Source organism: Neodiprion fabricii, chromosome 4, assembly GCF_021155785.1.
Source record: "Neodiprion fabricii isolate iyNeoFabr1 chromosome 4, iyNeoFabr1.1, whole genome shotgun sequence".
NCBI lineage: Eukaryota > Metazoa > Arthropoda > Insecta > Hymenoptera > Diprionidae > Neodiprion > Neodiprion fabricii.
Genome location: NC_060242.1, coordinates 34,967,916 through 34,984,059, shown reverse-complemented (window position 1 = coordinate 34,984,059; position 16,144 = coordinate 34,967,916). Strand labels below are relative to the sequence as shown.

The 16,144-nt window shown below is 34.8% G+C and overlaps 3 protein-coding genes across 10 annotated transcripts; 1 reads left to right on the top strand and 2 right to left on the bottom strand.

The window, feature by feature from the left end:
• Nucleotides 1-2: 2 nt before the first annotated feature.
• On the top strand, nt 3-2,449 carry LOC124180919 (protein penguin). Its single transcript, XM_046566844.1, has 2 exons — nt 3-197; nt 368-2,449. Exon 2 carries the CDS (start codon nt 389-391, stop codon nt 2,315-2,317), a length of 1,929 nt encoding a protein of 642 aa, XP_046422800.1. The 5' UTR covers nt 3-197; nt 368-388; the 3' UTR covers nt 2,318-2,449.
• Nucleotides 2,450-3,285: 836 nt separating this feature from the next.
• LOC124180916 (proteasome adapter and scaffold protein ECM29) lies at nt 3,286-12,288 on the bottom strand. Of its 2 annotated transcripts, none has more exons than XM_046566838.1 (28): nt 12,180-12,288; nt 11,384-11,631; nt 11,033-11,151; nt 10,809-10,958; nt 10,404-10,682; nt 10,083-10,278; nt 9,909-9,994; nt 9,641-9,842; nt 9,429-9,574; nt 8,771-9,074; nt 8,444-8,630; nt 7,958-8,314; nt 7,712-7,887; nt 7,537-7,638; nt 7,238-7,444; nt 6,998-7,112; nt 6,726-6,909; nt 6,359-6,647; nt 6,044-6,277; nt 5,591-5,935; nt 5,362-5,518; nt 5,114-5,272; nt 4,898-5,029; nt 4,493-4,802; nt 4,207-4,390; nt 3,976-4,111; nt 3,589-3,798; nt 3,286-3,488 (listed from the first exon to the last, which is right to left on the bottom strand). In XM_046566838.1, exons 1-28 carry the CDS (start codon nt 12,202-12,204, stop codon nt 3,286-3,288), a joined length of 5,442 nt encoding a protein of 1,813 aa, XP_046422794.1. In that variant the 5' UTR covers nt 12,205-12,288. The 2 variants fall into 2 exon arrangements, with proteins under 2 accessions (XP_046422794.1, XP_046422795.1); XM_046566839.1 differs by lacking the exon at nt 12,180-12,288 and adding an exon at nt 11,736-11,914.
• Nucleotides 12,289-12,405: 117 nt separating this feature from the next.
• Nucleotides 12,406-15,145, bottom strand: LOC124180921. Of its 7 annotated transcripts, none has more exons than XM_046566850.1 (6): nt 14,042-15,145; nt 13,799-13,930; nt 13,204-13,346; nt 12,989-13,062; nt 12,736-12,850; nt 12,406-12,552 (listed from the first exon to the last, which is right to left on the bottom strand). In XM_046566850.1, exons 1-6 carry the CDS (start codon nt 14,253-14,255, stop codon nt 12,409-12,411), a joined length of 822 nt encoding a protein of 273 aa, XP_046422806.1. In that variant the 5' UTR covers nt 14,256-15,145; the 3' UTR covers nt 12,406-12,408. The 7 variants fall into 7 exon arrangements, with proteins under 7 accessions (XP_046422806.1, XP_046422803.1, XP_046422802.1 ...); XM_046566847.1 differs by having other exon boundaries at nt 12,989-13,094; nt 13,807-13,930; XM_046566846.1 differs by having other exon boundaries at nt 12,989-13,346; nt 14,042-14,817; nt 14,882-15,145.
• Nucleotides 15,146-16,144: the final 999 nt, after the last annotated feature.

Below are 16,144 nucleotides of genomic sequence, written 5' to 3'. Positions count from 1 at the left end.
CTTCGTGGCTATTACCAGATTCAGAAAGCCAAGCAAAGCCAAGTGCACGCCACGTGATCGTACATTGGCGCAATAATTTACACGTTAGCTTAGTGATTCCATGGTGCGGTTTGTTAATTTATAAATATCCGATAATTCACTGACTTTAGTATAACTACTACTGATTTGCTTACGCTGTTCGAAATTGAGTCTGAGAAGTAAGTATTTCCAAAATTTAAACTCAATTTTCATAAATCGGTGTTGTCTTTAATAGGTTATGTTTTGCTCGCACGTTGTTCGAAATGTTTGAAATACTTGCAGAAGCATCAGAAAGGTAGAAACAATACGTTACGCTAGATAAATTTTACGTACAATTTTTCTTTTCAAGTTACAGATAAAAATCGTCATCATGAAACGCCGGGAAAAGGAAGCAGTGAGCCTTAAACCGATAATTAAAAAAGCTAAAACGGTTGTCGACCCTACTGCTAAAGTAAATATCATAAAAAGTTCAGCTGCGAAGCTAAAGAAGGTGGACATCTCACAAAAAAATGACGCTTTGGAGAAAAAAGGTAAATTCCAAAAACCAACTGCTGCAAAGAAACCTGCCAAGGCAGACAAGTCACAGAAATTGTTTGACAAGATTAATAATAAGAAGAAAAGCCTACAAACTCAGGTTCAACACAAATCTACAAATGGTAGCACAGACACAACTGAGAAACCAGATTGGTTAGAGTTTAAAAAACAGAAGAAAGAACTGCGGGAAAAACGAAGGGAAAAAAGACTGACGAATGCGTATGATGTTACCGTCAAAGCTAAGAAGATTGGTGAAAAATTACGCAGAGCAGATTGTTCTAAAGAAGAGCGTGTAGAGCTCACAACGCAGCTATACGAATTACTCAAGGGACAATTTAGTAAACTTGTCTTCATGCATGACATGGCAAGGATTGTTCAATGGCTTCTCAAGTACTGCACTTCTGAGATAAGAAAAAATGTTACTGATGAATTACAGAAAAGTATTGTTCTAATGTTACAGTCGAAGTATGCCAAGAATTGTGTCAAAACATTGCTGAAGCATGGGACAGATGAAATTCGAGCTATGATAATTGCGGCGTGTAGTGGCAATATAGTTAGGCTAGCAAGCCATTCAGTATCTGCACCAGTACTTGAACTTGCATATTCATCTTGGGCGACCGATGCAGATAAATTATATTTTAAACAAGAATTTTATGGTGATATGTACAAACTAGCCAAGGACAGTCAAATCAAAACACTTGCTGATGTCTATAAGCTTGCAGGAGATATGAAATCTGCAACTCTCTCAGCTGTCAAAGGAAATTTGATAAAAATACTAAATAAGAAACTGATTAATACCTCCCTTGTACATTCTGTGTTGCTTGAATTCTTAAGGAATTGCACCAAAGATGACAGAGATGAAATGATCACTATGGTCCGAAGTTTGATTGCAGAATTATCTCAGACAAAGGATGGTGCTAAGTCTGCAATGATTTGTTTGTGGCATGGTACAAAGAAAGACAGAAAACTTGCGATGAAGGCATTGAAAGATCAAGTCAAGAATGTGGCGACAAATGAGCATGGTCATATGGTGTTATTAGCTTTGTTCGACTGCATTGACGACACAGTTCTCGTGAAGAAAATGATATTGACAGAATTGCTGAATGATCTGACAGAAATTGCGTCAAATGAATATGGCAGATGCGTAATTCTATATCTTGTTGCTAGAAGGGATTCACATTATTTTCACCCGAAAGTAATCGAACAACTTAAAAAAGGTGATGCCAATGAAACTAGTAAAAAGCCACCAGAAATACGAGCAAAAGAGCTATTGGACGCAGTAATTGATAAGTTGTTAGAAACTGTTACTACAGAAGTATCGACATGGCTATCAAATAGTTCAATATCAATGGTTACGTTGGCAATATTGAAAGCAGGGGATGGAGAGAAGCTCAAAAATGCTCATGAAACTATTAGAGATTATATAACAGATCCAGAATCAGTAATAATGGAAAATGAAAAGGAACAGAAGGTAATTGAATCTTCCGGGCTTCACATGATGCTGAAAAAATTGATACAGAATGATAAAATACTTATTGAAAACAAGAAGTCTACCTTCGGAGAGGTATTAATTGATAAATTAAACCCAGAAGTAATGAAACAATGGATTGAATTCAACAGAGGCTGTTTTCTACTCATAACATTGATAGAAAATAGTGGTGAGACCACAGCCAACATTGTATTAACTAAACTGAAACCTCTACAAAAATCTTTAAAATCTAAAAAAACACCAGGAGCATCTATATTATTAAAAAAACTCAAGTAATGCCTCTGTGTTGAGAGCATCAAATGTGTGTTTCAAAAAATGTACATTATTTTGTTTTAGTTGTTTATTTCAAATCTACTATTTGCAATGATGTAAGCAACATTAGATCTTATAAATATAATGTTTGATTCACATTGTTTTTTTATTTTTTATTTATTACAGACATCGTTTAACATGAAACTCGATTCGAAATTGATTTATTAAATATTTTCTGCAATATAAATAAGTAGGCTAAGTTACATAATTCTTTTCTAAGGGTAACCATGACGCATAACTCATTAAATGTGAATTCATCGTCGTTATACGATACCATTCTATCAAGTTCACTAAAAATTAGCTAAAAATTGATCAAACTTTAGCTATAAAAACTGGCTTGAATGTTAGAGCAGGGTAACAGAATTAGGATAATGAAATTTAGAGGAATTATTCGAAAATTAGCTAAACAAATAAGAGTTTAAATTTTCAGTTTTGTTTTGATTTCACCACGTTAATATTGTATAATTATACGAATAGGCATATGTTAATACCAGTTTACAATACATATAAGTAAATATATTTAAAACTTCAATTCCTATCTGATGTTTCTAAACTGTAGCAAAATTGAATACCTTTTTCAGTTGAAAAAAAATATTACTAAGTTCACTAGCGACAAGATGGGAATCTCAACGAGTTTGGAGATATCTGCACACGCTCATAGAGCTAAGTCTATTAAACATCATTAACAAAATTAAACTAGATTTTGTTATAAAAACATTCCACAAATAGATATTCGAATGATAATCAAATAAATACTCGAGTTATCTTTAAACTTCAAATAAACTTTTCCAAAGATTGTTTGACTAATTTTAAAACTACAAGTGCGATTCCTACGATCTTCACTGAGTTTTAGTCTTCGAGCCCCAAGTCACTGATGAATGAACTAACGTTTCGACAATTCCCTCGAATTAATAATTACAATTGAGAATTGCTTAGATTTTCATAATATCCTTAATATCTACTACCCTAGAACGAATTTCTGGTTGATTGTCCTTGGCTAGTTCCGGAAGAAGCTCTTTGAACAAGCTAATCAACTTATCCAGTTCTGTAATGTTGTTTGTTTCACGCAGTTTTCGAGAAACAGTGAAAATTATGTTGAGTGCTTCCTTTCGTATTCTTGTGTACTTGGATATACCTGAAATTTATCAAAATTATACGTCCATTCGTACATCAGTTATCTCAGGTTCTTATGCAATATCAAGTTGTTGATTTTTTTAAGTCCTCGTAGTTATTACCTAAGGAATTCCTCAAAATTTTGTTGATAGTATCACAGATTGAAACCAGTTTCAGTTTGTCTTCGGAGCTAGTATTGTTGCTACTAATTTTAATCAACATCAGCTTATCAACAAAAAGACTCAGTGCACCTAAGATTGCTGCTTGTACCGGTCTAGTACTGTTTGGAAGTGTCTCGTAGCAGTGTGTTACAAATTGAATACAGTATTTATCTGAAATCATTGAACGGTGATTCAAATTTCTTGATATTTTAAAAAGTGCATGTTATGCATGCATGTATATAACATGGTAAAATAGACTTAATTAAATGACAATAATCAAATATGCTGCTTAAAACAGAAAGGCATATTGAAATTCATGTCTTTGGGTGATCATTTTCCAAGCGGTACCTTGTGTTTCCTTGTTTGAAGGCCAAGCTTTTCCAAGTGTTTCATAAACTGTTTCTTGTAACTTCATATACAACTCTCTTTTCTTAGAGTTTTCTTGAGCTGAATTATCCTCATCTTCATCGGGTTTATTCGCTAGCTGCAAGCAAAAAAGACAGCCATCGAAACTTTGACATTAGGCCTTCAATATAAAATCTACAAGTATTAAACCTCTTTTTAAATTATACATCACACCTTTGAGAGAATTTCTTGGGCGATATCATACACTTGTGTAAATCGGTCTATATCCAGCTCATGTAGTACATCAGAAAATGCTTTGAGGGCATATCGACGGTATTTCGGTGCTTCCTTTTTACTCTCTTTATATAACGCATTCAATGCTGATTCCACAAGCTCATGATTTTTTTCTATCGCCTCTCTACACGACAATGAAAACATGTAATATGAAATTTGTTTTTGAACAAAAAAATTAATGTAAAATAAGAAATTGTATTTAACGCAAAATTTTTCTTACACCTACCTGCTGTTGCACATTAAAGTTGCGAGCGCATTTAGAAGTCGTTCTTTGCCATTCCATGTTCTTCCTTGTAAACCATTCGTCAAAATTTTTAGAAGGTTATTTCTCGCATCTGCTTCTATACCAGCACCTAATTTTGACGCAACTGTAGCAACGGCATTTGCAGCCTGTGCCTTAGTCGTCCAAGATGCTGATTCCAAAGCAGTATTCAAAGTATTAATTATTACAGTCAAGTTCTGTCTGATTCTGGTTTCGGTACCAGGCGCTATTTCGCCCCATAAATCTGCCCATAATTCGACAGTGTTTTCAGTCTCTGAAATTGAAGAGTTAATATAATTCCATGCTAAGAAAGTGGTAATGTGGCGAATTTTCATTGTGCATTTATTTATCCACTGATTGTATACGGACCTGGAGTCTTTTCAGCGTGCATAGCAAAAAACGTAAGAGGTATAACAGTGTCAGAATAATTTTGGAGAATCTCCTGATTGTGGTTATTTATAGATTGCAATGTTTGCCCAATCGCTAATCTAATCGCGTCATCTGTAAAATGTTTCATAACATAAAAATTTCTTTTCTAATAAATTGCCTAAAAACTATAAATTATGATTGATATTTAAACTGTACCTTCTCGCACCATGTACCAAGTATTCAACATTCTGAATAGTTTTTCTAAACTTGAATCTTTCGCCGAACCAACAACATGCCCGATAGTAATTGCATTACTTCTTCTTACAGCTGTATTCCGATCTGATAAACCGTTAGCCAGAGCAGCCAAAATCTTACCTACATTTGAACGAAGTTTGTCAATATAATAAAATTTGGCCGGGTCAAGGTATAAGAATGAATTTTTACTCATAGATTATCTTACTAACCGGCATAGGGTTGTAATTCCTGCTTCAAGTGACTACAAAGAAGTATCAAAAAATACGAGCATGCCACTTTCGTACCAAGTCCTATGCTTGTTTTGAGTAACTCTATTACTTTTGGCATTAGCTCTTTCAGAATGGGAGCATCAATGTATTGGACACACTAAAAAAAATCCCAGAATATTTAGTAAAGGGTTTCCAAGGAATTATTTCAACACCAAAGTACTTGTTTCACCTTTGTCATAGTTTCAGTTGTGTAGTGACTTTTTGCAGCATTAGCTCTGACGCTGTCGATCACTTCCTGTGCTTCCGAGTTAGCACCATATGCAGTACTTAGTTGTGTGACCTTAGGACTTTCCATTTCGCCTGTTGCAGTTAAAAGGGCTGGTATCAAACTTTCCAGTGAAGGTTTTAGTAGCTTCCCAGCTGCCGTAACAAGCTGCGATATGGTCTGTAGCGATATCGCTCTAACTGAACTGGCAGCATTAATAATACCAATATTTATCAGTACTGGTAACACTGCTTGAAGTACCTCTTCTCCTGACTTGCCGTACGAAGCATCGCAATTTCTTACAGTTACCTAAAATCAGATAATTGAATAGCTATTGAATGTGATTCATTGCTGCACTGATATATTTTACTCTTAATCCTTTATAAAAATATCTTCATATACATCGATCAGTTTTACCTTGCTGAGAATTTTGGTTGTATTTGTTGCTGCCAGTCTGGTTCCCTCGTGGACATCATCCATAACTCGGAACAGTTGTTTCCATAATTCAGATCCACAATCTGCTAACTTTATCGGCGCATTGGATCTCAACAGATCTGCCAGTGCAAGACAGCAGCTAATTCTTACTCTCCACAAGTCATTTGTCAAGTTGACTTGTATATCTTCTAGTATTTCTTTGTGATATAACTCGACCTGTTGCAGAACAAATGAAAAAATGAAATCGCGTTGGACAACTTGATATATTTGGAGTCAACAAGAAGTCGCTCAACTCACAGCTTTATGGGTGGAAGGTACAATTGCATGCCAAATACTGGCCATACTTTGCTGAATCTTGGGAGTCGGATCAAATTGGTATCTGTACAATCTTGGTACAATTTTTGGCAAATATTTATTTAATTCGTCACTAGCTAGTGTTGCGATAGCTGAAAATCCGAATGCTGCACCTTTTTTTGATGTCCAAACTGCGTTATCATTAGCCAAATGCATGAATCGGTAAACTAGTTCAGGCTGGTTCAAGTCTGAAGCAAGAGAGCAAATCTCGCGATATGTTGAGATGTTTCCTCTGTACACATGCAAGAATAGGTTATTATAAAATGTTCCTCAATCATTTTTTTAAGATCAAAATAAAACAGTAATTTACCCAGTTGGACTTTTCCCAAGAACTCCTTCTTCAAATAATTTCGTGTCATTGGTAACTTGAGTCACAGTTTTTCGACCCTGCATCAATTGTTCCAGCAAATTAGACACCAATACTTTACGCTCGCTTTCTTTGCTACTATCATATACCAGACCAAGACCCTTTGACGCGATGTCTTGTACAATGTCTGACGAAAATGCAAAATACAGAAAACACAGATGAAATCAGATAATGATTATATTTTTGTTATTAGTACTTCACCATCAATGACCTACCATTGTTCTCGGACAGAAAATCCATAAATGCATTCTGAATCGTTTGTAGTCTTTCCACAACCGGTGCTCTTTCAGCATTATGTTTAAGTAGAGCCAATAGCCAGATACATACAGCCTGGTAAAATTTCAATTAAATTCATTCAGATTTACATAAAATCAGATCGTACATAATCTTCAGTAAGGTGTCATTCAAATTGACCTATATTTACAAGTTATTTCATTGAGATCTGAAGTACGCACCTGTCTGGAGTTAGGATGTGGACTGTGAGCTAATTTGAATAACTCTTCTAATAACCATGCAAGCAACTCATCGCTTTCTTTGGTGAAAGAAACTTTATGTTGACTGGGAAGCATGTTCCAAGCATCTCTTGCATCGGGCGAAGCCTGACCCTGAACACAACAAACCAGAGATTCTCCTACCGTCAAGTGAACTTCGACGTCCTTAGTCTGTTAATATGGGAAACACAAAACTTGTCAGTTTAAGTTGTTGGCTTCGCAATACAGTGAAAAATTGTTTCCGTCATCCGAATTATACTTGCCTCCTTTGCCATATCCACAAATTTTTGGACAATTGATTTTGTGTGTGCAAATTCTTCACCAATGCACAAGAAACCCAAAGAAAGAGCTGCTTTCTCCTTCACCTACAGTAATATTGAATTGAAAAAAACGATAAAATAACGAATCCCACGAATGAAATTTCATGACATCACAAACCTTTGAAGACATTTTTACATTGTTTAAAATCCCAAACAATTTAGTGACTAAAGCTGCTTTATTTGGCTCTTCTCCATCTTCTGCAGGGATTGGTAGGGATGTGGTTTTGCCTAGCAAACCTATACCTTCGCTAGCTGCTCCAACAAGCATAGCATTATTGTCGCTCAAAAATGTATCTAGAAATCGTGACAAACAGTATTATGAGTGTATCACTTTATTTGATACCAAAGAAAAAATTCTACTCACAAATTAGTTTGGTAGCATTGATGTAGCTGTTCCAATTACATAGTTCATTTTTATTTTCACTTCTGCGCAACATCAATTTTCTCTCCATCATATGAGACAATGCTAGTATTGCACCATGCTGAGTTTCGAGCATCTTGTTTCGTGTAGCACCAATGATCTCTGCTAGTTGCTTTTCAAATTCTCCACTAGGAATATGAGCCGCCACAACACCATAAATTTTTGCACCTAATTCCCTGATATCTTCTTTTGTTGAAGTCAGTAAATTTCTCAACCATGGTAGCTTACTTTCATAACGCGATGTCGTTTCAACTGGAATTGTTCCAACTACCTCTAAAAATGCAGTCAATGGAACAAGGTCTGAAAAATATGTTATCATAATTTCCACACCACTGTAAGGCGTCCTTCTGAGTATCCGTTAGGAACATAATCCAAATTTTATAACACTCGACGGACATACTAGAATTTTTAATTTCTAGATTGTATTACCTGCATTTACTTGGCTGAGGAGTAAAATAATATCAAGATAGTTGTTAAGAGGCTCTGGTCTTGAATGGAATAATTTCTTCAAATATGATCCAATCAAAGGGCTGTACTCAGATGGATGTTGAATGGGCTCATTGTATGATGGAACTTTAGCACATTTTGCCAGACACAGGCGTAAGTACGTAATAATCTAAAAGACAAAATTGCTATAATTTGTTGTCAATTAGGATGTGATTCAATACTGACGCAAACAAATTTTAACTCTCCAATTACTGGTCGAGGTAGTTAATAAAATTGCGCATCATATTATTAAAACGAACTCTGCGATACCTCAGTAAATGTGGTGACATTGTAGGGTAAAGTTTTACTTCCGATATTAACTGTACCAGTGGAACTGCTAAGTCTTGCTTGCATTTTAGCATATATGTATGTTACGAGCTTTGAGAAATCTGGCAAAAACACTTTCTTTGCAAAGTCTTTGTCTCGTTCATTTTTATGGGAAGTACCATACAATGCTTTTGTAGCTTCCGCAGTAACTTCTTCCTTGGTATCACCAGTTGCTAATAGTAAAAGATAACGTGACTGGGCATCGTCTGGTGGAAACACTGTTGCTGCATAATGTACAGCAACAAATCTACAAAAATAATGAACATTATTGTTTTGCTGCATAATGTACAGCAACAAATCTACAAAAGTAATGAACATTATTGTTATCATAAATCTATACTTACATGTCAATTATTTGTAATCATAATCTACCTGATTTCACAATTTCAACCTTCAAAATACATGTTTTTAATTGTGTTCAATGCTTTTACACATAAAATAATTCAATATGTGCACAAAAAATTCAAATGTAGCTACAAACGCATCACCTGAATAGTGTATTCTACTTTCTTTGACCGTGTAGCGTACAAATCTCTTATACACTGACTCGAATTAAACTGCTCAGAATGATCACATTGTTTACAATACGGAAAACGCTCACCTGACACTAGATTCAGATGACTCAATATGAATTGATAGCAAAGCATTCATCATAGCTATGGTGTTCTCTTCGTCTTTTTGAAGCACATAGGCTGGTGTCATGCTAAGAAGAGCATCTCTTATGGATTGTCTCAACTCGGTGCCGGTCTAAAACAATTACTTTGATGCATATGGGAAAACAGTTTCATACACAAGGAGCAGTGTATTACTCACCGCTGCCAAAGTATCAAAGAAATGTTGCAGCATATTCAAGTCTTTATTTACAAGACCTGGAGAGTTATTTGGTATCCTATGGCCAAGCTGTCCTATGACTGTATAAGCCATTGGTTTGTGAAGTGGATCCCCTTCGGATATTAATTTTCTCATTCCATTTAGAAGCACGCCAGATACCCGTGTTAGTTGGGCCAGATTACATCTGGAATAATGTGTAAATTGTATCAACGTTAAATAAGTTCCTTTCGGAGTATATGAGTTAACTTACTGTTGAACAATATTTGACGTAAACAGTAGAGCTAATGATTTTAGCTTTGAATTCGTATTGCTTCCGTAAAGTGAGTCAAACACAACCTGAAAATTAGACCATTACTTAGTCAACAATCATCAAGGAATGCAGTACCACTATGTGTACATTTTGATTGTAGTATTGAAAACTTACTTGAATGCAAGGTGGGATGATGAAGCCTGCTCTTGTCACTCGACAAAGGTAGTGTAGCAACTTTAGCCGAATTCTTGTACTAGCCGGAAGTCTCTTCATTTCTGGCTTGACTTCTTTCTGCGTTGCTAGAGCATCGGTACCCAAAAACAAGGTATACAATGGTGCAGCTAACTGCATTGAGCCCCAATCCAAGGTGCTAAAAATAGCGGGATGAAGTTAAACATTCTCGATTAGCATTTTCTCAATGATTCATCAAAATTGCCAGGTCTAACATACTTGGCTTGAGTGCCAATATATAAGAAGCAATCTTAGTTCTCTTACCCAACTATTTTTTTTAACTCAAGATCAGCCATGTTTGCAACACTAAACCTTGTATCGGCTGCAGCAACAATTAAATGTATAAGAATATCAGCATCTGCAAAAAATCCTCCAGCAAGGAATTTGACTATTCCTAATTTGGTTTGCTCGAGTTGTTCTGCTGTGGGCGGGCTTTCACCTATTACCCTCTTAAATGCATATTCACTCAGACCAGCTGGTACTGGAAATTGGGACCAATTGATGGGCTGGCCTGGCTGTTGGTTTTCTGTTTGTCCCACTGACCTGTTAACATGTGATAAATTATTATTAGTAAATAGTAATCAATAGCCATCTATTAAAAGCCTAAAATATTACCTTTTTTGATTTACTGCAGTAAAAGTAAGCAGGTAATTGCCCTATTTGACTTACCCATATGGGAGTAATAGCATGTCTAGCATAAAATTTACAAGTTGTTTCGCAACATAGGGCTTGTCTTGAAGTCCAAGCAGAGAAGCCCTCTTGTCACTGTCCATTGGAATATTTATATAACCCAATGCTGGCATGATAATCAACATTAAACTGTGGAATTGAATATGTTATTGAAATGGTACGTTATTTTATTTTTTGAATACTAGAGAATGGCTAAATCTCACCTATCTTGATGAGATAATGGCTTCCCTTCGATAGCATTCAATACACTTGGTATCAATTCACCCTGTTTACCAATTTCCATCCTTGGGTATCCCAATTTAATATAAATTATAGTGAAGTTCTGAAAGAAAAAGTAAGTTAATTTTCTTTATTCTAAGCTTCACAGTTAATTGTTTTACAAGGTTGTTATTACTTGAAAATTTTTGTGAAGCAACAATTAATGTAGGCATCGCAATAAGTTAATCTATTTCTTAATTATTGTCAAGTATTAACGAATTCTTTAACCGTCATATATTAATATCTATTAAAGATGTTTTATCATCAGAGAATTGATGAGCTCAATCTTTACATACGATAACGAAGGAGCTTGCAGCAGGGTCTTGATACTGTAATAAGAGTGCTTCAACGGGAAGTTGGACCAGAGGTCGGCTCTTCAATCTCCGATTAATATGAATCAAGAGTTCCATGACTTTTTTACGAACTCCTTCTTGAGTACTGGATAGCTTGAGTAGCACAGGAGGGAGAAACTTGCATACAGATGCTTGTAGCTGTTCGTCCGTGTCAGCTGATCCCAAACGGAGGAACACCCGCTCCAACAAAACTATTGAATTACAATAAGTAAAAAGTTATCATTTGGAGAAAGTTCATAACAAAGGTATTAGAAATGCGGAAATTGGAAGTAAATCGCTTTATGAGATTACTAACACTAGAAATAATTTGTTGGTATTTGTTAGAGTAATTTGTCAACTCTCTATCAAACTTCAGAGAGAAGCATTGATGAGGTGTTACTTGTGATTTTTGGAATTGATACATTTGATGGGTGTTATTTTTTTCAAGTTTTCTTATTCGCATAATTATCAGGCGACGAGAATTTGGAAAGAGAATTGAGACTTTATTGTATGACGTTGAGAATTCGAATTTGAACGCAGCCTTTGTTAAAAAACTAAGGGCGTGAAGTTGCCTTTTTACATGGCGGCGTGACATTTGACTTTTTCTTTAGTAAGCAATAAATGAGACGTTGAGTCTGATTTTTGCTATATCAAATTATTAAGTCTATAGCGTAATTATTAATTAACGAAATGATAAGCGGCACAACATGATTATTTGATTCTATACAGTATAAAATAAACTTTTTCCCAAGCAACTTACTCAGCTCGTCTGTGGCCGCTGCCATTTTGGAACCGTGTGTGTATGGTCAAGAAAACGAATGACATGTCAAGATTTTGGTATCGAGAAACTTACTTCGTCGGTACTCCGTTGATTATTAATTAGTAAACTCAATGTCATATTTGAAAAATGTGTATAAATTATTATTTATACGTAGATACATACAGATCTAAGTACAGTAAAAATGTACAGGCATATAAAATCTATGGAATTAGTAATATAATAGCTTCGTCATCCAGGTCAATATATGATTCAGGTTATGAACGAAACACCTCGCAATAGTTCCTTTCGAGAAAACACTTTCGGGCATCGGATTTGGTATTGTTGGATTTTTTCGGACTTCCGGACAGTGGGTCTGAAACATATTTCCAGATCTAATGAATATGAAGATTTGGTTTAACCGGCGTATAGCTGTTGTCATTGCTTTCTTTTCAAATTTCATTCAAACGCGGAATATATCTTTGTCAACACATTTAAAGAAAATCGATTTCAACGGTCTACCGAATACAAAAATGATTCAATAACAAGCATTGCTTACATCAATGATCCCGTTTATCACTCTGACAACTAACTCTTTCATTATTTTCGCTGCCTTTATTCCACAGAGCATCGCACTCTTCGTGTAATAGCAGTCTGCTATTGACTTGTATTCACTGCAAGGCAAAATAATCAATAGGTAATTGATCAAAGATGTGACTAATCGTGATTTGCAAACTTCTTTTCAATTAAACTTTTCCATTTCTATGTCTACATCTCATGTTCTGAATATTATTTGCTGTTCAATTTCATACTTGCATAGTTCATTATGGGCCATATTCTCAGTCCAATCAGCTGGGCCTGCGCAATCTATATATTCAGTGTGTAGCTCATGAAAACATGAAAGATATTTCTGATAGCCTGTCAAAATAGTACGCTTATTGCATATAAAAATGCAATGAATTACATGGGATACATAGCAAACTTGAAAAAAGGAACATTCACACATATTATAGCTTAGAAATCTTACTTTTCTGATAAGAGCACTCCACGCAAAGTTTAGTGCTAAGAACGCGGAGCCCTGCAATGAGTTGCATGTAAAGATGATCTTGAGGCAAGGGTGTGCATGTCTGCAGAAATATGTCAATTGAATCCAAATTACCAGCAATTCGTCTATATTTTTAAAGACAGAAAAATTTTATTTATTTGCTGAGTTTTTTAAAAGGATTTGAAAAGATAAAACACCTGGACGTGCATACATAATGAAGAAACATTGCTGAGCTTAGCTTGGTATTGATTTACTTGCACTCATATTGAGGAGTCTAAAAGAATTGATGTTATTGCACTTTGTCTGAAACTTCAGGAGCTCTTTTTTCAACTGTGAAAATAAACCTCAAGTCTAGACCCTTAAACATTTCCCTGATACGTTTTGAAAAATTTCTTGTGTTCTCTTTTTCATCTTGTCTTTTGCTATGAATCTTTTTTAATTCTACTCATCTATAATGTTTAGTTCCATCTATTCTAAACAATTTCTCAAAACTGTTTGAATTAATAGGTTTGATAACTTCTTCCTTGAACCAATATTAATCAGTATGTTAACCTGTCATGTATGGAAAGTTATATACCTACAAACCTACAAAGATGATCGAGATCTTTATACGATGCTATAAGGAGTAGACTTTCTGGGTTTGTAACTTGTAGTTCAGCTAAGTAGGTCATCAGTTGATTTTCATCACACTTCAGGGCTTCGCGAGTAACTAAAATATTGGTCAATAAGAAAATAGAAGAAAAGTAAATTGAAGTGGATAATGCCACATGCGAATTGGAGCCTTAAAACAAAAGTGTGATCCGAAACTTAATGAATTTACTTTTCTTAGATACAGTGTTTGCCTTGATGGGTAATCGGTCATCGTTATTCTCATACTTGACACCAATAAATGAACCATAGTCATCATCGTATGGATTATCTTCATTACTATAATCGATTTCATCTTGACAAGTTGTCATCATCAGAACCATTGCGATTACCAGAAATAGCGTCAAAATTTTCAACGCATATTTATGTAAAATATCAAGTTCCATCTAACACTTTGGTACACTTACATCGATTTCTCTCAATCCTGAGTTTTTATTTGACAACGTGTGGTGATCAGTTTAAGAGAATCAAGTATTACCGCCATTGCCACAGTTCAAAAGATACATCTGAAGTTGTCCGATAGAAATCGTCCAATTCACTTGTCGTTCAAGCGCAGCCTGTCGTCTGCTAGTCGTAAGAATTTAAAAATGGACGAATGGCCTAATTTCATGACCTTCAGCCGCGTAAATAGAGGTCAAATTTGAAATAATATTCCGCATAGTATCGTCCAAATTACATATTGTACAACCAGTCACTCCGCTTTGGAGTGATTTTTCGAATTTCAAGCTAGTTTAAGGGCTAGTGATACTTACCAAACAGTTCCTGTAAACCGGTACGTGTATAAGAACGTCAAAACTGTAATCGTATGTTTTCATAATTTACCTATGAAGACACGTTGTAAAATCATACTTGTTACCTCCTTTATTATTTCGCTGGTTTCTATATGTTTTTCTTGATGCATAACGATCTAGATTGCAATCCTTGAAATTGCTCTTGCATGTTTCTTTCCTATAAAAATTTGGCAATTACAATAAACTTGTTTACAAGGTTAATTCCAGATTAGACATAATACCTGAAGTAAGAATAGAACCGTTTGTTGCCACATTGGTTGTGTTGCCGTTGTGGTTACCAGTCTTCTTGGATAGTTTACAGGATTATACTCAAAATACATTTAAAGCTGTCAACAATGATGCGATAAATATTTGATTTCTGGAATTGTCTAAACTTAAGTTAACTTCCAAACTACGTTGATGCTAACTTTGATTTATCACGATAACTGTCATAAAAGAACTGGTTATACTGATATATACTTTACTAAATTCTTACAAAGGTACAAATATTTAATTTCGCTGGTATATTCATTGTTAGAAATCTTACTATACATAGTATAAAAAATTAATGCATACATAATTTACAAAAATAATATATGATATGCCTATCTAGTTGTCCACATTAATTTCGTACACTATCAATGAAGGAATAACAAACAGCTGAAACTTAGAAGTACTATCGATATTGATATCAATATCTGTTATACTTATTTTTATTTCACGCAATTGTGTAATTAAATAAATTTGAAAAAAGTTATAAACCCTTGTACAATTTTTCTGAGTCTCGAATTTATTTTTTAATATATGCATTTAAGAATAAAATCCTTGCTACTGTATGACCTGCTGTTGCAAAGCTTCTTATCTATGCTGCCGTAATATAATTATTAACCAGGCACTGTGCTGCTTGATCTTCAGTGCAAAATTTCTAATAGTATACTTTCGTTATTTTATTATCATTTTATTTGCACTCCAGACTCAAGTTCATTAGTATATGTAAATACTGTAATTGAATTTTAATAGAATCGAAATTAATACCTTTGCATTGAGTGTTCAATTTGATTCGCAAAATCAAACTTCATATTTTTGACTTATTAAATACTGTATGAAAAGAATTTCTTCGCTGGTCGTAGTCATAATGATAAGTTGTGTTTGAATACTTGTTTTTATACGACCTTTCATCACGCACTTAACTAGTGGACATCACATGTTCTATTGATCTTGCGAAAACAGACTTCTTGTCAATGTATTCTTTGAATGGTATTGTTGATAACTAAACCAGAGATACTGGTCAGTTCAGCGTGTTTGATAAACATGGGCACGGTATGTCTGTATGTCTAGAATGTGTTTTCAAAACGTGTAGACTTCTAATGATGTTTACCTGTACTCTCCCGGCCCACACATTATTGTCATTTTCAATTTGGCAGTCTGTACACTTTGTTTGAGCTAAGATCATGGTTCTGCTATGAATGTGTTCAATGTTTCACATATTTCTTAGTTAACGTTAA